The sequence below is a fragment of the Filicampus tigris genome, chromosome 6, assembly GCF_054856515.1.
Source record: "Filicampus tigris isolate MCC_2025a chromosome 6, RoL_Ftig_1.0, whole genome shotgun sequence".
Classification (NCBI taxonomy): domain Eukaryota; kingdom Metazoa; phylum Chordata; class Actinopteri; order Syngnathiformes; family Syngnathidae; genus Filicampus; species Filicampus tigris.
In genome coordinates this window covers 17,278,752-17,301,165 of record NC_141222.1, presented here as the reverse complement: position 1 = coordinate 17,301,165, position 22,414 = coordinate 17,278,752, and the positions used below count along the sequence as shown (strand labels likewise).

The window sequence follows — 22,414 nt, the reverse complement described above, 5'->3', positions numbered from 1 at the left end:
CTTGGGAGTTCTGTGGGGGTGCTTCGGGGGTACAGGATACCAAGCCACCAAATACAGGCTGTTTGGTCCCTGTACCACCGATGTCAGAGTTTGGTCTGCATTGCTGACAGTAAGTCAGATTTGTTTCCAGTGGAATGACCTCTCCCGGTTGGGGATGAGATCCTGCCCCATGTGCAGGGGTTCAAGTATCTTGGAGCCTTGTTCATGAGTGAGGGTAGGATGGAGCGTGAGATCAATAGGCGGATCGGTGCAGCGTCTGCTGTGATACGGACCCTGTATCGGTTCGACGTGGTGAAGAGGGAGCTGAGCTGGAAGGCGAAGCTCTCAATTTACCGGTCAAAACCGGTGTCAGGGATCTCCCTTAGAGATAAGGTGAGAAGCTTGTTCATCAGGGAGGGGCTCAGAGTCGAGCCGCTGCTCCTCTGCATTGAGAGGAGCCAGATGAGGTGGTTCAGGCATCTTGTCAGGATGCCACCTGGACGCCTCCCTTGTGAAATGTTCTGGGCATGTCCCACTGGGAGGAGGCCCTGAGGACAACCCAGGACATGCTGGAGAGATTATGTTGCCCAGCTGGCTTGGGAACGCCTCGGGATCCCCCAGGAGGAGTTGGACGATGTGGCTGGGGAGAGGAAAGTCTGGGCTTCCCTGCTTAAGCTGGTGCCCCCGCGACCCGACCTCAGATAAGCAGAAGACAATGGATGGATGGATGGATTTTATGACATTTTAAGGATCTAGACACAGATACCCTGCAATACCTCCGCCGTCATCAACATGTTTGTCATAAAAACACATTGCAAAATGTTCATTGCAGCAAGATGAACGCATGGTGAATTTCAGAAATGATTCACACAGTTTAAAATGGACGCATCCATTTTCATACTTACTAGGACTATAAAAAAGTAACTCACTGACAACCTGGGATTTTCTTGGGGAACACAAGCAGTCCGTGAACCACATTTTGAGAAACGTCAACTAATCACCAACTCACATAATTTATTTCGCTGACTGTACTCTCAACTTTTGACCCGCTACAAGTCTGTGATCCCCTTCCATAGTGCTATCCACAAGCAACTTGCGTACAGGGTGATATAAATCACGACTTTTTCATCCTTATCTGGCAATCTCTGAAAAACACAGCCTTCTGGAGCTTCTGGAGAGAGCTGTCACACCAACCCCGCCACCAACGCTTCACAGACGTCTTCAAGAGAAACTGGGCCACATCTAATCCGCCTTGGATGAATAATTAATAATTAGCCACGGAGCAACCTCTAATAGAAGTCCGCTTTGTATCTCATGCCACATCTCATTACACAGTCCGATAAAACAATATTTTCAAAAGACAACCAACTTGAAATGTAAGTAAAAAGTACACTTTGTTATGGTTGAATGTATGATATGGCACAGCCTTAACTCAGACAATCTCTTTCTCACAGAGGCACTGTTCGAGGACCATCGCTCATGATCAGACGAATGTCCATTTGCCACTGGTCACAGCCGAAATCTACACCCACCCCACACACACACAAGCTGGACCATCTCACCTTAACATCTTTAACAGCCAAAGGCCCGCCAACCCCTTCATCCCGCCTCATCCATCTGCGCCGACTCGGGGCCCCTCTGATTAATGACCATCATGCTATCGGGGTAGAGGGCTCAGCAAATAGGGGACAGGTGCTGGTGTTATGAACCACCCGTATGGTGTGCAATGCCACAGTGCCACACCATGGCAAGCCATTACATGTAATTCAAGAGGGAGAAAAGCCAGCGGGGCGCGCGGGGGGGGGGGGGGGGGTGCTGGCATGGCGAGCTTCAAGTTCACGGGCAGTGGTACGGGGGTCACAGCCTGTACCAGCTGGAAATGTCACGTCGTCGGATGTCGGCGGGCTGGCTAAGTATAACCTGGTCGGCACCTGGAAGGACGTCCTCTAATTAGAAGCGTGTCAGGCCATGTTGGATCAGACCAGGGACAGGACATTTGCTCCTCCACTTTACAAAACACACATCAAAAAAATTACATTAGCTAATACACGCACTCGGATAAAAACAGAAGAGAAATTAAAGCTGCAAGCCTTGGACCGCGTTCCATATTTCATGGCCATTGTCCTGTACAGCGCTCTCAGATGATAAAGAATATATATGACTGAGTACTGTTATATTTAATGTCTAAAAGTGTTGCTACACTGTTTGTGTTCAAATATCAGTTTTTAAAACATGATGTATGCATTATGTGTTAGCATGAGCACTAAGCTAGCCTACTAAAGGCTAAACTATGTTGGTGTTGTAACCCTTTGCAATTCCACCTGGCATTTTTACCTGAATACCTAAAAAAGTGCACCCAAAGTAAATTTGAAGCTGTACTTGAACCATTTGGAGTATCGGCATAGTTTTGGTCTCTTTTTGAAGATAATAAAATCATCTCTAGTTTGCTTTTATTTAAGCACACAGGTCATTTTAAGCATAATTAAGTCTCAATATAATCTGTATAAATATAGTCCCACATTGTCCACTCATAAATAATGGAAAACATGTCATTTAATAAAATATAAACAATTCTAGTTATCTGACCTCTGAAACGCGTGAAAGAGCCTTATTTTAGGTCACAACTACGCCCATATTTTGGACCTCCTGAATGGAGCGATCGGCGTGTCGCCTGTGCGCTGCAGCGTCTCGTCAATAGTGAGTGTATATATGTATACTTCCAACTATAGTAGAACAACTGAGTTTGCACCCTCGGTAGCACTACTGAAATGGTAAGGGAAGTGGGAATAGTGTGGTGTCCTGTTTGTAGATCAAACGTGGGTGGAAATGAAGGAATGAGTGTAGAAATGTAATGTGTGTGCGTGCGTGGTGCCCGCCAGCGTCATAGTGTGCGCTAAGAGGGTGAGAGAAGTGCGCAATTGCGCAGCTTAGAGGGAACAAATTGATTGTAACCTATCAGAGCAGTTCATTTGCATAATGGCGCCCACCACATTGAGTTTCTCTGGTTCATTCAACTGACGGGTGGACTAATGTCAAAAGCAAAAAAGGTAAGCAGGGCTGCAGTGTTGGAAGCAAAGTTTACCGCTTCCAATAAGGCGCACACTGTTTTTTTGTTCGATGAAAGCGGGGCCGGTGGGATGGGAGGTAATTTGTGTTTGGTGATGTGTCTGCTGCATGTGCCACAAACACACATCCACTACACTAACTGACATGTAATTGGTGAAGAAGTGCTGTCTCCACAAGGGGAAAAACAATAAATAGGGGCTTGCGTTGTGGCCACTTTTTCAGACTTGGGGCTCAAATAGGCGTGGGCGATCTGGCAAAAATATCATATCACGATTTTTTTTAAATAAAATCACGATTACGATTTTATCATGATTCTTTTTTTTACATCTTTTTTTTAAGGACTAATTTGCACATTTCTGGCCATTTTCCGCATGTTAAACATATAAAACATATTTAACGTGTTAAAACTCTAAAAGAAAAAAAATGACATTTAAAGTCAGATAAGCTTTCTGAACAGGTTTTAATTTGAATAGTGATAATTTTTATCAAAATGTGCAGTGAATGTAAACATAAACGGTAACATAATGTAAACATAAAAACACAGCTCGTAACGAAGGTCTAATACTTTGAAGAGTCTTTTGAAACCAGCGTTTTCCACTGTTTTAATGGGAATCATGTCTTCAGCAAGGTAATAAGTCACTGCCTCAGTTACTTCTTTACACTGCTTGCTTGTTTTTTTCATATGGAGTGCTCTTGTTAAATGGCTGTGTTGCCGTGGGTTGCGTTAGCCTGGAGCTAGCGGCTGCCTCTGGCTACCAATGGTCTCCGTTTGCTTTGGCCGTCGGCGCTGACGTCCGAACCGAGTCCCTGCAAACTTTGCAAATAACTGGTTTGCACTTTCTCCTCCGAGGAAAAGCCAAACCAAATTGACACTGTGGATGTGGAGTTTCTTTTCGGGACCAACTCTGCTTCGTGGTGACGTTCCGCTATAGCTTCCCGCTGTATACAAACAAACAGGGAGGCGGGGAGTGTCACGTATTGTGCACTGTGCGTGCTGTGAGTGGTTGGTCGGGTATACTCATCAGTGGCTTTGCGCCGCCATCGAGCTAAACTGTTTAGAATGTGCCATGTCGACGATCAAACCATCTTTCGGCTTTATGAGATAGTGAACGCGTTAAACCGCGTAACGATCTAATATCGTCATACGGCCCACCCCTAGGCTCAAACAATCATGGTAATAAGAACCATTCTTGCACCCAGCAGTAGACAACACATTTCAGATGAGTGCTGCTTCTATAAATATTAGGCTATTGTCTTGTTGCAAACCCTAGCCTCGTCCTCAGGTGTCATGGTAACAAAAGCCGCACTTGTCATTGGCTCCACAGAAGCTCATTCGCATGAAACAGGAACGCCCCCTCAAAACGGGCTAATTTCAACCAGTGTGACAAGTGGACATTAAGAGTGCTGTAATTCTCTATCCAATGTGTGTTTTGATGTAAGAATGTAACAGACATTTTATGAAGCTATGTGGGAGTCTTTCAAAATTGTGAAAAGGAATATGCATAAGATGACAATTTTTAAAGATACACAAGACACTTTTGCTGACTCTATAACAGACATTAAATTTGCATGGCCCTTTATTTCTTTATATCATACTAATGTTTCTTTGGAACTTTTAACACCCTCCTTAAGATACAGAACAAGCGATCTGCACAAGTAACAATTCAATCCCTACAAAGCTGAGCTCACACTGCAGCCTTTTGTCTGTCAGAATCTCACAAACACAACACTGAGACGAGTGTCCAGTTTTTCTCGCATGTCATTTCGTGAAATGGAGCCGAGAAGCAGACGGAGGGTGTCTTTCTGGGTGACTGGCCATCTCAGGCTCCCGAGTCAGCTCCCTTTCTGCCGCCGCCACGACGCTATCAGTTTGTCTGCGTGTTATCACAGCCTTCTGACACCTGCCACCGACGCTCCATACATTGGTGTTCTTTTTGCCTGCGCCTCCGCCGCCTCCTGTTTTTCTCGCCTCGCGAGGCCTCATCCGTCTAGCTGCCAGGCGCTTGTCCGCCGCGCCTCACCTCTCGCTCCGCGGCCAGGCCCGCCGTCAAATAACTTCATTAGCTTTCCACCTCTGTCACGCCGGCCTGCTCTCCCTCTGACAATTGGCTGCTGTTTTGTACCGGAGGAAGAAGGAGGAAAAAGCGCAGGGCTGCGTCGGGCAGGTTTGAGAACCCAACAGGAGCTGACAGCGTGCTCGACGCCGGACAGTGATACTGATGGCTGCAGAGGAGATGTATGGACAAGAGAGGTCACGCTCAAAGGGCCTTCCCGTGTGTGTGCTCTCATGCGGAGCAGGAAATGGGAAGGCTATTCAGATCTACGACGTGTTATATAGACAGCGACAAAGGAGACAAGGACTACAAATATATCAAGTACAATGTCACCAAGGACAGACTGTTTTCATTATATCAGTAGTACGCCCACTTCATCGCACTCGCCCACTCTATTATGAATATCTGTCCATGCGTTTTGACCTTTTTGTCTACTCACGTGCGACGCTTTTAGGTCACCGAACAGACTACAGCATTCTCCTGATAAATTGCGGTTCACCGACTGCAAATCGCGGATTAAATGTACTGCGGGTTTAATTTAATTAGTTATGAAGAAAAATAACACTGTATACTAACATAATAAAAGAGTGTGAAGAATAGACTGCTTATATGAAATGTAACTACCGTACGTACTGTAGTATTTGTGTGTTGGATTTATGGGGTGTGGTCTGTTAAATGACATCAGGAGCTGGAGCTATGTTGGCTAAGCCCTCGTGCGATGGTCTGGACCTGAGTTGGTGCAACGCCCTGGCTCCACCCTTACTTATAATGGTAACAAGACACGTCCGCCCCCCCATAAACTGAGTGATTTCAACCAAAGTGTGACAGGTGGATGTTAAATGTATAATAATCCTTTATCCTTAGCTTAACCAAAGAATGTCAGAGATCTTTGATTCAGACACTTGGGGGCAATTTGAAATTGTGTCCCAAAAAATGAATAATTTGCCTCCTTTCAGGTTTCGAGCTGTTCTTCATGTGGATGATTAGTTAAGGAAGTTAATTAACTGAATCGTTAATAGCTATTTTGTCCAAATTGATGACATTCAAATACGAAGCACACACTGCTACTGTTCAGTGTTAGATTTCTGCCTGTGGTGATTGCTGCAGTGTCAGGAAAGCATGATATGTACAGTATTCTCCTGGGGGGGAACAACAATCATCGGAGCTACAACACCTCCCACAATGCCCTGCATGCCAATTACTCACACCCAGCCAAGGTCGAGCTCGCTGTGCCTATGTCAGTGCAGGGGGGATGGGATGGCTGATGTCTGGAGGATGCCCACATGATTAACTCTGGTCCACTGGGCATGGGGAAGGGGGGGGGGGGGGCAGCATAGCTTTCATCTCAAAAATAAAATGTGGATCACCCTGGATGGCTGACGGCTGTGTCAGCATGCCATCGTACAAAATCAAAGTCTATCGCCACCATGCTCAATAGCAGGTCCCCTCAAAATGTTTTTGTTTTTTTTAAAATTCCCAAATGGTGTCAGAAGTAGGATTCGTGGCCTGCCCAGTTGGAAGGACCCTTGTGAAATGTGATGATGATTAGAATGAGAAGACTGTGTTTTGATCGCAATTCGGTATCAGAAGTGGTATCCAGTTGTGCCCAGTTGGAAGGATTCTTGAGACAGGTGACCTTCTCTGTGTAATGGACCCCAGCAATCATAACAACAAGTTGTCCGATTTCATCCCAACATGGTGTCAGAAGTGGGATTCATGGCCTTCCCTATTCAAAGAACCCAGGAGGCAATGGGCCTGCCTCATTTGCCAAGTGTGCATACGCACAGACACTGATGTGACTCATCAATATCTTCGTACCTGAATTTGTGCATATTCTGCAAACAAATTTAGAACAGCCTCAGAACCTGCCTACGCACAAATAATGAAGGATCAGCTCCAGATAAAATGTCAAAAGACATATTTTACACATGCACAATGTACTGAAACTACAGTCATTTATATAAACACTAATCATAACATTAACAACAATAACTAAAGTCAAGAATTTGCTCATGATTTGGCTTTAGTCCTAAATAACTGTGAAGGACACTTCCCATCCCTTTCACCACTCAACGAATGTGTTATATTTATTCCTTACTAACCATTTCAACAACTTGTAAAGTGTTTGTTTATTGATCTTTTTTTTTTAGTTTTGTGTCCAGCATTCTCTAATTTAAGTTGGAAAAAAATAAAAATGAAATCATTGTTGTCAGGTTCTGTATTTCAGCAAGCTTTCTGATATTCACCTTTTGGAAGTAGGATAACGATTGAGAATACTTTTTGGGGCCGTCTCTTGCAACAGTTTAAAAAAAATTTTTTTTTAAAATGTCTCCCAACTTTAAACCTTTGCGCATTGGCTTAGATACGTCAAACAGACACTCTTTTTTGGGGAAATGTAGGGGCGGCTCATGAAAATTAGTGGGCTGCAGGCATGTACTGTCATTTAGGATGAATTCTGATTCATCAATACATGCACGCAAGTGTGAAGAAAAGGGCCCGGTACGCACATGTAGTGACTCAGATGGTGATTTTGCATAGAATATGAACATTCCTGCGCATTTAATCGTGAGGGCCGATGTGTGTTACACACGAGAGACGATTGGAATGGGACATGGTATCAGAAGTGGGATCCGTGGCATGTCCAGTTAAAAGACCCGCTCCAGCCCCCCACTACTACAATATTCTTATTATGTCAGGGTTCAGGAGGAGTTCACAGGCTTGTTAATGCCTAAGGAAGTGGATGCAACTCCCAGCTTTGCCTTCTCTCACTCTCTGGCTTGCTCAGATGTCACTTCATCTGTCTGGTCTCTATATCTTTCACCCTCCGCCTCCCTTGCTTGGCCTTGGGGGACCGAGGCCGGGAACCGGGAATGTAAAAAGTAGAAAGAATGAGCTACCCGTGAACACACTCAATCTGACTTGGCAGGGAGAAATGGAGTTCCAAAGTCCCAGGAGGAACTCCCTCACCTTGCCTGCCCCCGGTGCTCACGCCAATGTTTTAAAAAGATATGAGCCCCACTACTTATGAGTAGCCCCTTCTTTCGACAAAGTGGATTACTTTGTGATCAAAGGAACGGTATTCATGAAAGTCCATAATCATCACGTCTTTCTTAAATTTTTTATATCCGCCCACATTCACCTTGAATGACGGCCCTAACTTAAGATGTCCGCCGCTTGACACTGGACTGACATTGGAAGGAGTCACCGCTGGCTCCTCCCTGGAGGAGCCTGGGCTTGATTGCGTAGTCTGGCAATGAAGTGCAACTGGCACCCGGGGGTGGGGCAGCCATTTGGAGTCGGGGGCAAAAAAGGGGCAGGAGTGGGGGTTTTTGGGGGGTAGTTAACTGAGTCGTCCTAGTCCCCCCGGCGCATCCTGGCTGGGTCACAGGATGGTGAGCCAAGGGCGCTAATCATTTCAAATTATAAATTCCTTTTTAATTATGAATTATGCATACATTTTTAATTAATCTAATGTTCTTGTTTTTTTCCGGAAGATCTCAATCTAATTACGCAGCATTAAGCGCTAGATTGGCAGCCGTAGCCTCGACCCCGCCGCTGCACCTCACCTAACCTTTTCCCATCAATCTTCCCATCGTCTCTGAGTGCTTCTTTTCATTTTCTGCAACACTACAAAAAAAGATTCTAAACAGCATCAGGACTTGAAATCCAAACAACAGCATGTTTGTCAAGTTTGCCCAAACAATCTTCCCTTCTTTCAAAGTTCAAATGGCAAAAAAAAAATCTCAACCAGAATGGCAGTTATCAATATTCAGCGTCGAGTCCCAGATTAAACCAATCCTATTTTTCTCGCAAACCTGTGCTGAGCAGTTTAAATTATTTTTTTGTTTTTTTTAATGCTCTGTTAGGATGCGTCTTAAACTCAGAATTCCCAGGTGGTCCCGGGTAACCCCCGGATGGCATCCTATGAATTTGTCTTCATGCAGAGAATGCTACACAGTTCAGTGTGAAGGGCTTTTTAAAACAGTGATATGTGACTGGCATACAAACTCTGTTGTACTGTATGCTTATATATTTTAAGACTGAGAAGGTGTGACGGAGTGTGTCGTCAGTATGCTACATAGATGTTTTTTCCATCACAATATGGTGTCAGAAGTTGTACATTTTAAAGAATTAAAACTCATTTGCTGTCATGTTTTAGAGAAGGGAACCAAGTTTCAGATGCTTACTTTGTTTTAGTTTATTTGTTTTCAAATATTTTTAGAATCAATTAGTTTATCGATTATTACATTGGGTAATCACATAATAAACCGCTGATTACTGTTTATTAACCAATGATTATTGCGTTTTTTTTGGTATTGTTTGTGAAAGAAAAAAAACCAACTAAACAATTACCGGTACGCAATTTCACACGAGAGGGAGTGATGTCGTACTCACCAACATTTTTGGAACTGATTCATTTACAGGTTTGGTCATTGTTTCACAAAGAAAAAGCAGATGTTTGCAAATGACATCTGCAAATGAAAGATGAGGCCACTTTTATGAAGGACTACAGAAATCACAGAATCATTAAATTAAAATAATCAAAATAAATGAGGCTAGAATCAGATGATTTGGACAGGTTAACCAATGGTTCGAAACAAGTGATTTTCAACTGGTGGGTCAGGACCCAAAAGTGGGTCATGGACAGCGAGTAAAAAGTTATATGTTCATATTTTTTCAAAACAGTATGAGATGTACCAAGTTCCTACATAGAACAGATAATACTGGGTAAAATATAACATACTATACATATATTTTCAGTAGTGTTAATTTTGACAAGATATTTTAATGTAGTTTTAGTTATAGTCTTTTGACTAAAATCAATTCAAGTTTTAGTCATAAATTAGTCATCTGATTGTATTTTAGTCTTAGTCCAATTTTAGTTAGCAAGAATAAAGGGCAATTTTAGTCCAATAAATCAGTAATTCATTTAGTCGATGTTTTCCTTCAGCATACATTTCAAATTTTTACACAGAAAGTATAACACACCTATTTGCTAATTGGCTATTAGACTAAATCACAAGGCAATACTCCTAACACGCACTAACCTGATAGCTTCATAAGCAGGTCAGTGGCCGTCTTGGTAGTGATGTCCGGGCTGAAGAGGGAAGCCGTGGTTGGACCACTGGGGCTGGAGTGTAGCCCGACGCTTGCGCCGACGCTCGACAGGTCCAAGGAGTTGGCGCTGCTCCTGGGTCGCTCCCTGCCGATGCTAAACGGGGACAGCACAGACAGGTCCCGCTCCAGCGGCTCCTCCTTGATGTGGACATGATTGAAGGGCGCCTCGCCTGGCGGGGATGACTGCAGCCGGGCGTCCGTTTGCAGCGGGGACACCTGGGTCCCCCTTTGGTCGGATGCGCCGCTGGCGTCGCCCATCAGAGAGCCCTCGCCCTCCGTGTCGGTGGTGAGCTCCTCTTTCACCTTGACGTCGGTGCGGGGAAAGTGCTGGTGGCAGCGCATGTGGAGCTTCAGGCTGAAGTGTCGGGAGGAAGTGAATGGGCAGAGTTCACATTGGAACGTCTCTCCCCGGTCTTGGTGCTGATGTACCTGGAAGAGGAAGGTGCGGTGTCACATTACAAGAACGTTAGTACCTTCACAAGATGCACTTTCAGACGTTTATTAAAACGGTGCCACTATTGCCTGTTTTTTGACAATGGAAGAGGGCCAATAACGTATGCAGAGTCATGTCGTGGAAAAAGAGCATATTTTGGTTTACATCTAAGACTAAATTCAACATTTTTAAGGATCTACTGAACATGATTTGAGTTGCAGACAGAGTGTAACCATCAACCTCACCTTCATGTGGGACTTGAGATTGTCTTTGCGGGCACAGCGGAAGGGACACAGCGGACACTGGTGGCTTTTCAAGCCCGTGTGGATGACCATGTGTCTCTTCCAGTAGCTCTTGCGCTTGATGACCAGGCCACAAACAGGACACTGGAACGGTTTGCCACCATCCTCCGGTGAGCCTTGGGGGGTTGGGGGGGAAGACACAATGGTTGTAAGTGGCATTTACAAAAGCCCAATTAAAATCAGTCTTTTATGTACTGTGTGATAATGCTGCAGCTTTGTTCCTATAAAGAAATAAAATTCAAAGCCTTTTCAGTGTGCGCATTTCCACAATAAACCTTTACGAAGACCGTCACAGTAAATGCCAGCTGGAAACACGTGCAAAAATTAAATTTTTTTTAATTTTTTTTTTTTTTTTTTAAACGTCTCGATTATTGTTGTTGGCTTTATATCCGGCATCCATTACCGCTTAATTGGTCTTATTAGAAAGAGACATGATGGCATTACAAATTCTACGCGGGCCTGTCAGGGCGGCTTCATGAGTATTCCGGCCGTGTTCCTCGGGAAAAAACATCTGGTAATCAGTGTTTGGCGAAATGACTGCGCTCAGCCATTCATTGACCTGAGGTGTAAAAGCTTGAGACTGCCTATTTGCAACAATAAATGGCCATCTGCAGCCAGGTCGGAGAGGCATGGTGCAAAAAAAAAAAAAAAAAAGCATTATGCTTACTCCAAACAGAATCAGATGGAGCAGAAACACAAAGAAACCTTGGTAGCTTGAGACATGTTAATATTTATATGCCAATGTGTTTAAGACAAGCAACGAATGATTAATATGCAAAGACACGTTATTTGGAGAACTAGGATTCATTTTATTTTGATTACACATTATAGAGCAGAGAACAAAGGTTCATTTCCTGCCATGTTTTGAGAAGTAAGAACGTAACGTGTTTTATCGAGCAGAACCAATGCTAAAGTGGTAGAGACCTAAAATTCATATTGTGACAAGACTGAGACTCACTAATTTGCTTTAAAGGAAAGAACAAACATTTGTTTACTGACTCGGTTTAGAGAAGTAAGATTCATATGCAAACATGCTTCAAGCGAGAGAACTAAGATTCATTTGCTAACATGTTTTACAGAGGGGACCGAGACATACAGTATATGCTATCACGTTGAAGGAAGGAGCAAATTGATAGGCCCTGTGCATTTTTAAGAGACCAATAATTCATATGCTAACATATTTTTGAGAAACAACATTCTTATGATAACATGTTCAAGCAAGGATATTAGAGTTAACGAAAAGTAACGGAATAAGTAAAACTAAAATTGAAGAGACTGTAAATAAATGAAATAAAAATGAAAATGTTTTAAAAAAATGAAAACTAACTGAAACTACATCTTACGTTTGTAAAAGTAAAACAAAAATGCCCTTCGTTTTTACCTTTGTGAATTGACATCATACATGGGTCATTTTAAATGCATTTATTTTGGTATTGCTGTACGTCCATACTTATGAAGGAAGCTAAAAGAAATGCAAAAAGAATAGAGAATTACAGTTTACTTTACTTTATTACACAACACTTAGTGACACAACGCTTGTTTATTTATCTTGCACTCATTAAATACTCAATATATTTAAAAAAAACTAAAACTAATAATAAAACTAAAAACAAAAAAAACGAAAACAAAGCATCTTCTACACAATAAACTAATACGAACCTAATAAACCTGCTTTAAAAACTAATGAAAACATTGTGAATTAAAAACAAAACAAAATAAAAACTAATTATAATGAAAAATCCAAAACTATCGTAACCCTGGTTTTAAGAAGAGAACTACAAGCCACACATGCCAACATCCTTTAGAGAAATAAGACTCATATTCCGACATGTTTTGGAGAACTACGCTAAGATTCATATTGGAGAGACGAGTTCAAAAGTAATATGCTAACATATATAACAGAGCTGTGATTCATTTACAAACAGGTTTAGACAACGATTAATTAATTAACATTCTTAAGAAGAGAACTAAGATTCATTTGGTGACATGTTTTAAAGAAGATAATCATTTAGTGGCATGTATCAGAGTAGAAAATCATCTGCTAATATTTAGGAGAAAAGAACCAAGAGTCAGGCTGACATGTTTTACAGAGCTAAGATTTATTCGCTCACATGTTTTATGGAAGAGAACCAAGACTCGCATGAAAGGCAGAGTATAGAAAAAGCCAGCACACAGCGACGTCATAACAGTAACTGATTCAAACTCAAGCACATTGTTGATTAACAAAAGTGTCTTTTGCCGAGAGCGGCCCGAGAGGTTGCTGTCTACCACTGCACTTAAATTGTGTCTTAATAGCTTCTTTTCAAAGGTATACGGCTGTGTACAATATATCATGTTGTAGTGTACAACCTTTTAAAGCACTCTCGACTCTCACGCGGACTAACAGCACCGCCGAAGCCGTCGGAAAATGTACACAATTAAATCAACGCCTCCGGGCCAGGGTGAAAATGAGGATTTATTGCACAGGGTCATTTTTGATGGTGAAGGGCTTTCTATGTGGCTCCGTTTAGCCCGGGTCATCACTTTGAATTGTGCCGCAACGAAAATGCATATGCAAATCACAGCACATTTGGAGTTATGGCGCTAAATCAATCAACAACGGATGAAGCACCGGCGTGGCAACACTACTTGGTGCAGCATAAAACCTGCCGTTTCCCATTTGTTTTTACACCTCAAATGTCTTTCTATTAAAGTAGAAACCAACCCCAAATTTTTCTTTACAAGAATATGTTTTATACAGGTCCGCTAGTCTAAACACGGCATTCTGATTACAATTGCGTATGTTGAATATGAGTTTGGAAGCAAAATTCAACTGTTTTTATCCATCTGAGGTGGTGGCCATTTTGTCACTTTCTGTCGAGTGAAAATGACATCACAGTTGCTCAGGGCTGAGGTAACAACCGGTCATGGCTCAGCTTAAGAAAACATGTGAGCCGTGATTGATGGATGCCTGAGCCTTGGACGAACCACGCATATGTGGAGGTTCACTTTAATTTATTTTAGTGGAAACACAAATTCGCTCACATTATGATTTATTGTCGTTAAATGTTTTTCCTCTGAGATTATGACCTTGTAATAGTGCAGCGTTTGTATCCATTTCGACTTTTGTATCCACTTGGACTTTTTTCTTGCAGTTATTACTCAATTAATGATCCTAAAAGACCTTCTTGTTTGTCAAATCAATATCAGGCTTAATTAATTTATCTTTGCGCGAGTACAAGCTCAGAGTGCAAAACAACGCGAGGATAACTGCGAGTAAAATTCGGTGAAGAAAAAACAAAATGGAGTTGGGAGTGCTAAATGAAAAAGGAGCAGACGAAATGAGCACTAAATGGGCTTTATGGAGGGAGTGGCGCGGGGACGCCAATAAAAAACAAGGCATGGCCGTCAATAATCAAGGTCACATTTTTCAGTCTGGCGACCAAACAACATACCTGCATTTTTACAGCACCGCTCGACCTTGACGGCTCACCGGGTTACAGCAACACCCGCCCCCCCCCCCCCTTTCACCACCACCTTTTTAACATGCAGATCACGCAATATTACATCGGCCGCCGCTCATCCGTCTGAAGTCAATTTCATCCCGCCATTTTAGATATGCTCGGGGCTGCGACACAATCCTTCAAAAGTGCCCATCCATCTCTTTGAAAACATTCTGTTCTCCCCTAAAGGCTACTTAGTCTCTCTCTTTTTCCCTGTTTTGGTTACATGTCTACGTCGTCCAGAATAAACGACGCGCAGGCGGCGAATATACACACATCTGTATCCAGTCAGTGGAAAGTATGACGTGTTTGGCCTTTAGGTCTGCCCTCCCGATCAGTGCACCGACGGCTCTGTTTAGTGGGGTTCCACGCTGCCCAGACCAAAGCGAGGGAGGTTTCCACCCACTGCTTTTTGGGCAGCCCACCCTCCCGAGCGCAAAACGAGCTCGACGAGGAAGGCGGCGAGGTCTCGGTCGGAAGCCCCCTGCGGAGCTCGCACTGCCCTTTTGTGAGACTTGCTTGGTTGGCTGACGCTTCAGTGTCTTTCTGCGAAGGTAATTAAGACTGCAGTGGCTGAAACAAGTGGAGTTTCAAGGAGTAAGGCCACACTGTAAAAAAGGACATTTATGACACAAAAGTCTTTGAGAATAAAGTTGTACTATAAAGAGTTATTTTTCTTGTAATATTTATCTGACTTTTAAAAATAATATACAGACTTTTTTTTGTTTTTGTTTTGTTTTTTTGTTTTGTGGTGTGGTGAGATTTTCCTAATGCAAATTGGGTGCCTTGGCTCAAAGATTTGGAAACACACTTAGATCACATCAATTACCTGCTTGGCTGTTGGGTTTTGCTCTTCCTTTGGGTGTAGAGGGCAACAACAGCTCCAGGCCCTGGGTGGGCTTTGACGGCGTGGGGGCTTTGTGGTTCTTGTCCAGCAGGGGCTTGACATCCTCTTGGAGGATGCCGCCGCCACCGCCGCCACCCGACAGGGGGGACCCTTCCTTCTTATCGCTGAGCAGGTTCCCCGCAGCCCTGGCTGCCACCTCTTTGAGCAAGGCGGCCGACGAGGTCATGGACACGAGCGACAGGAAGGACGTTGCTGAGTTCTGCTGGTCGGCAGGCGCACCGGGTGCCGACGAACCGTGATTCCGCTCGCTGACTTTCTTGGAAAGTGCGGCCAAGGTGGAGCTCGCAGACTGCGGGCTGAATGGAGAGTTAAAGGCATCGAAGCGCACCACGTCATCGCCCCGGGTGCCGGCCCCTCCAAGGGGCGGCACGACGGACGAAGCTGTGGTGGATGAGGTGGTGGTGGCGGCAGCGGACACGGCATTCTTGTCTTGAAGCACCGCGTTGGCCGCCGCTTTTAACTTCTGGATGGCAGAGTCCGGGGAGAGGCTGGACCCACTGGGCGTGGAGCGGCCGGTGGGCGGCCACTTATCGGCGACACCCGCCCATACGAAGCCGCCGCCGTTGCTCTGGGAGTTGAAGTGGTCCAGCGGCTCTTGTTTAACGTTGGTGAGCGAGGGCGCCAACGAGGCAGGCGAGGCAGAGCCACTGTTGTTGTTGGCCAGCTTGCGAGCGAGCGCACTTAGCTGTTGAGCGTGGTGTGAAGACGGGGAGAGGGTCATGGGAGATGCAAGGCCTATCGGTGGGGACTCGCCTCCCCGGGATGCCCGTCCCAGGATGTCCCCTGCATCTAGCTTCAGCGACCCGGCCTCCAAGAGGCGGCGCAGGTTGCTGCTGAGGGGCTTCCCTAGGGCGCAGGAGGCCGCCTCGCCGTACAGCGATGACACCACTGATGAGACGGTGTCCTGTGGCGAGAAGGCGCCGCCGCCCAGTCCCAGAAGTTCCAAGGAGGCGCGGTGGACGGGGGTGGGGCAGCCTGTCGGGCTCTCGTGGTTGGTATCCGGGGATGAGCCCCTCGGCAGGAAGAGTTCGTCCTGGGTGTCACCGTAGGACGAAGACTCCGAGCGCGTGTCGGACGCATTCCCGAACCAGCCTTCCTCCTCCGCAGCGCCGCCGTCAGGCCCTCCTTCGTCATTGCTGTCCACATCTACAGATGGAGGCATGAAGATGAAAATCTATGCAAATGCTAATATCAGTTTTAACACAAACATCCCTCTCTAAAATTAAGGCAAAATCGTTTTAGACTAAGCCAGTGGTCTCCAAGCACCAGACCACGTGGAGAGATGAACAATGACATCCATGAAAACATGACATCAAAAAATTCCATGCAAGTTGATCTCAGAGCTTAAACCCAACAGAGCATGCATTTTGGCATTAACAACTGAAAGAACCTGGAAAGGCATCACGAAACAAAGACTGCTGAAAGGACAAATTGATTATTAGCACGTAAGTCTTTAATTGTAACAAATTCTTATGATCATTTTTTTGTTCGTAGTTTTGTTCAAAATACAGAGTTGTTGTCCAAATAAATAAAGCAGGGGTGTTGCCGTAGTATCAGAGCTGTAAGGTATTCCGCAGTGCCGGGACCCGAGTTACCATTCTGACCCACACTCCTTCTGCCCTGTTGCATTGAAAACAAATGTCCAATTATATACGTATAATTCAATATCTGATTGCGACGGCACATTGCTGTAAAAATGTACACGCACCATTATAGCAATGTCTCGCTTGACAAAGGCACATGCATAGTAATTCTCTGCTCTGATGCAGGAATTTCATTGGATCTTTGACTTCATATGTATTATTGAGCAGGTAAACAACATCTGGGTGGCTGCCTGGTAATTGCCCCACATTTTTAAAAGTTCTCTGAATCGGACATCGATCCACATTTAAACACTGCGTGCTGCTGTTTTGGTTAGTAACAAAATGTGTTCCCATGTGTGCAACTGTGAACTGAGGGAATCACAGTTTTGGGCAGAGGCGGTAAGAAATTAAATGAGTGAGACATGGAAAATGACCACAATTACCTTGCCTAAAATGAGCAACCATTTTGAGCATTCACAACACAATCACCACCCTTTAAGCTAAAATAAAATGGCCATTTTTCAATTCTCTACTCGAGTGCCCTAAGGAAAATTAAAAAAAAAAAAGAAAATCTTTTAGAGTATCTGGGCTCTCCGCAACGGGCTTGCGAGATGTTTTAAGTAATTTTGATTTGTCTGACATTTTTTTTCAAACCTCATTCTTCACACCCATGGTCTCAAGGAGTAATGGCGTTACCATGACAACCCAATCCATCTGGGAGGCTAGACAGCAAAGATTAGGGTAATGGAGGTTACGGAACCCCATTAATATTCATGAGCCTGCAAGATACCAACGGGGAGCCAATAAGGATAGGGTTAAGGTCATCCAGGGTCATTAATATACACTTCGCGTATCAATATTCATAAGCAAAATATTACAGCTTGCCAGACAAGGGCGAACAAAGAGGAGTGAGCATTCCTGATACATACTAAGAAACCGGCCAAGGGACTGTTTGCTGCCTTTGTATGTTACTGGACAAAAAACATTCAATGCAACCGATTGAAAAAATACAATTGTTAAAACGTGTCTTCACCTTTCACTGGCCCACTGACCCACTCTGTGTTTACAGGCAAAAGCAAAACAGTTGCCAGGAAACGGAGCCCCGGCAGCCGGTGGGGATCATTAGCGTTGGCTTGTGATCAGGCCCGGAGCGGTGCACCGTGGTCGTCAAAAGGTGAACAAAGTCACTAGCCTGTCACTACCGCTAACTCCCCAGCCTGCAAGGGCCCTTCAGACTTGCAGATCGGTTTCACACCTGACGCCTGGTTGAACTTTCACTTGGTCGAGAAAATTCAGCAATCACTGGAAGATCCAAATCCAAGTCCCTTGTTCGCAAAAGGGTGGCCAATACTCAGCTGTGATTGAGAGGCCAATCTGAAGGGGAATGAAAATGGCCCAAAATAAAACCAGTAATGCCAATTAAACATAATTTAACCAAGACTAGCATGAAACTGAGACACTAACCAATGACGGACAAATGTCCTTGGAAGTACACATTATAGCCCCTGTCAATTGGAAAATTAGGCTTTACACAATCAGGATTTCTGGGGCCAATCAAAGATCAACCAGATAATTGAACCGATCATCGATCTGATCACAAGATGAAACAATACATTTAGTTAAATAACATTTTTACTGTATATATTGTGGAACCTTCAGCTTAACGACGACAGCTATTCTGAATTTACAACGCCGACATTAGCCGTTCGTTGACTTAAAGATATGCTACAATTCAATCAGTAACATGAACATTGTATTATTTTTTAAGTAATTAAAATGATTTTCATTGGGAAATTCACCGAACGCTAAGATAACGCTACCGCCCTCGCTTTCATCCGTGCTAGCCTTCGGCTTTCTAACATGCTTGATCCTTTTCGCCTTGCATGGTTGAAATTTCCCGCGTGTGGAAAACAAACCCTCACCTTTTTCGTGTGTTGTCTATTTTGTGACGTTTTGACTGCCGTTGTACATCGGAGCACGTGTGTGAGGAAGTGTCTGTCATGGCTGTCGGATGTGTGCCGTAACTGTCAGTCAACTTCGATTTACATGTCTCCAATGTTTGAGCACACACACACACACACACACACACACACAGAGATGATGGTGAGTGACTACTTGAGAAATAACGCATCCGTGCAAAGTTGTCAAGAGAATGCATTTGGCCGTATGTTTCGAGCCAAGAGAGAGACGAAAAGATGTTTAATGATGAGTCGCCGCCGAGTGGTAATGCCCGCTGGCGCTTGCTATGACGTCATAAATAGGCATTCATTTACTTATCCTACCGGGGGGTGTGTGTGATGCTACTAATTAGTTAAGTGATGAAGAAGCTCAATCCATCATTATATCATGTTTCATGAAACAAAGTGATATGTAGGAAGGGGCAAAGCTAATAATTTATTTAAATTATTTTTGTAATTTGCACTCTTGTGCACAGTTTGTGTCTTTAGTATAGTATCAGTATAGTGTGTCCTTATGTTTATAGCACAAATTGTGTCAGACACATGTTAAGTTACCAAACTGTACATCAAAACATTTAGTAAGTTTATACCTGCAATTGTAGTAGATAAACTGTCTATCATGTGAATTCCTACTTCATTTTGCCTTTGCATCAGTATTGTATAATGCATAACTGATCTTATATTTATGTTGTAATAAAGATGAATTGTTGAATAATACATAAGGACATTGGGAAAAACAATCACAACTCGTACCGCAATCACAATTTTTAGGAAAATAATTGCAATTAGATTATTTTCCATAATCGTTCAACGCAAAACCACGGCAAAGCGTCAAACCGGTTAACGGCCCATACCTAGTCCACACGCTGGCTCTTACATCGGACTCATGTGGTGGGCAGGCACTCCAGATCCCCAATTTATTGTACGCAGCCCAAAATAAAGACACTTTTCCATAGTATGTCAGCTTAATAAAGGCATGAATCTCAGTATTCTCCAGCACAGACAGTACTTTCAAAAAATTAATGAAAACGTGTTTTACAAAGTATTCATCGGTATATCACTGTATTGAGATATTTTTGGCAAGGGGAGCAATTTTGCCATAATACAGTAGTATTTGACATTAGTCTGCGATTTCCTCTTTGAGGAACCACTTGACGTGTCCATACCCTCCACACTAAAAAAATGTGAACAGAGGGATGTATCTAAAGGTTACTTTGCAACCTGAATTGGGCTGACCAGTACTGAAAGTCTGAGAGAAAAGTGCCAGTGTGAGTCATGCAGGGCAGGGCTCGACCCATTTCCATGTGACATGCGGAAAAGAAGCAAGGGCCACTAATGGCTGTAATGTGGTTAGCGGCAAATCACTAGATTGCTGACCCGAGGTGTCTCAAGCTTTGTGGGGGAAGCTTACTCTTGAACTTCGAAGTGAGCTACAAGCCAAATACGCCGCCAATCTGGCTTTTTACAACAACCCTTCGAAGCTTTAGCCTCACGGTAGTCGATGCACTGGAAAAAAAAAAGAACATCTATAATACATCACAATATCTGTAGTACTAAATAAGAATTTTAAGACCACAACACGAACTATTTTGACATGCATATTTTTTAAACATTAAGTAGAATTTCATCTTTAATAAACTTATGATACAAGTTTTATTTACAAAGACAATTTAGAGTCTTTAATAAACAAAACATTTTTTTGTACACGTCTAAGACAATTGTACAATCTTAGAATGACAAACCATCGTACCTAAAGCATGCGTTTTCGGGAACACAAGACGATTCTGAGTCTTCAATGGCCCACTGCACACCAAGCGACGAAGTCAAAAGAGACTGAGCTGTTACGCAGTGTGAGGGGTTCTGCGGGAGTTTTCATGAGTGGCCAACCGCTGGTCACTAGTTTTGCTGTGATTCCAAATTTGATTAGCAGGTGAATGATGTAACCACGTTCCAGATGTAACAGCCAATCAAAAATGCAGTGTCAAATCACATGATTTTCTGCCCACTCACACGCACAGAGTACTGCATTACTATCATTATCACAGGCAAAATGATGTGATGCTGTATCACTTGTTCTTATTAACTTTCAATGTCAGCCATTTAAAAAAAAAAAAGAAAACCTTTTAAGTGCCAGCCAATTAAGAGCATTCTGACTGATCTTTCAAGGCTCACAGATTATTGTGATTTCTGATATATTTTATAATGATATATTTTATGCACAACATTGATTTTTTTAATACCAAACAGAAGAAACAATAAAATGTGCTTTTAACAGCAAAATTTATTTACAAATAATCACCAGTGCAACAATTCAAAACTATATGCATGCTATTTAGTTGCAGTAGTAGTATTTAGTAGTGTGTGTGTGTGCATACATGTGTGCCATGCATGTACGTGTGTGTGCATAAGTGTGTGCATGTACATACATTACGTTATCTTCTGATTCTAAATTTAAAACATCTCCATCATCTTTTCTCGCTTTACTACACTGTAGTAGATTTTAGGGCTGGGTTAAAAGAATGATTAATTGAATCAATTTTCATAAATTCACGTCACTTCTCGCATCATGTGAGATCTCGTCAACACGCGAGAGTAGCATACAAAAACAACATGACGGATGCAGTGAAATCAGCACCAACAAGCTTGAAGGCAGATGTCTGGAAATTTGGGGGGTTTTAAAATACACGAAGACAGCAATGAACTGAAACTTTGTGAGTGAGTGTGAGTTTACAGTGTGTTTTTGCCACTTTATTTTCACAGCCTGCCCTGTGGTTGAATTGACTTAAATTATTCCTTGTTTTGAGTAGGCCATGTTCAATAAACGACACATGATTAATGTAACTGCATTGGGTCGAATTGTTCATGTAAATATTCATATTTTTACTAATGCACTAAGTTAGAGCAAGATGTTTCTACTATTTCAAGCATTGCTTCTTCTGAGAATGTCTTCCATATGAAAGTAAAATTGGTACTGTGCAAAATCCTTAACTGAATTGAAAACCAAAGTGAATCGGGTACCTGGACAAAAACCCACACATTCAAACCCGGAACCTTTTGACTATGAGGCTGACTTTCTGCCATTAGTCCACTGTGCTATCCTAGTACATGCATCAAAGTCAAAATCGTGACATGGACAAGGTTTTCATCTGGCACAAGCTCATCCCTGAGAACACACTTACAGAGATGATTTAAAGCGGATCGCACATTCGCGACAGCTATAACTGCTTAGCCTGCGGTACAGCGACCGGTCCCTTCGCTGACAGAGTGGCGGCGACACGGGCCGCGGCAGCTAACATCAGCTATAGAAAAGGGGAAGCATTTAGCGTTTCGTCGAGCCAAACAGCCTGCGGGGCGCACAGCAGTCTGGACGCGTTATCGCTCACACGCACACATACGCGGGTGATTCAGCAGCACGGCAGCCAGGAATGTTCTCGCCGAGTCACACGGACCATATAACTCTGGTGCATTGTAGACAAAGAGGGAGCCTTATCGAGTCAAAGTGCAAACGCCGGCTGCACAAATAGCGGTTCGG

General features: G+C 43.5%; 1 protein-coding gene across 6 annotated transcripts in view; it reads right to left on the bottom strand.

Annotated features, from left to right (window-relative positions):
* znf827 (zinc finger protein 827) overlaps positions 1–22,414 on the bottom strand; it is an 87,536-nt gene that overhangs the window by 38,680 nt on the left and 26,442 nt on the right. For all 6 annotated transcript variants that reach the window (XR_015087147.1, XM_086033635.1, XM_086033636.1 and 3 more), the window contains exons 2-4: positions 15,264–16,487; positions 10,896–11,068; positions 10,148–10,646 (exon numbers count right to left, since the gene is read on the bottom strand). Coding sequence is in view for 5 of the 6 variants with exons in the window: in XM_086033635.1 (XP_085889761.1) it covers positions 10,148–10,646; positions 10,896–11,068; positions 15,264–16,487 (1,896 nt within the window). In the remaining variant the exon portion in view is untranslated. The remainder of the gene's footprint in view (positions 1–10,147; positions 10,647–10,895; positions 11,069–15,263; positions 16,488–22,414) is intronic.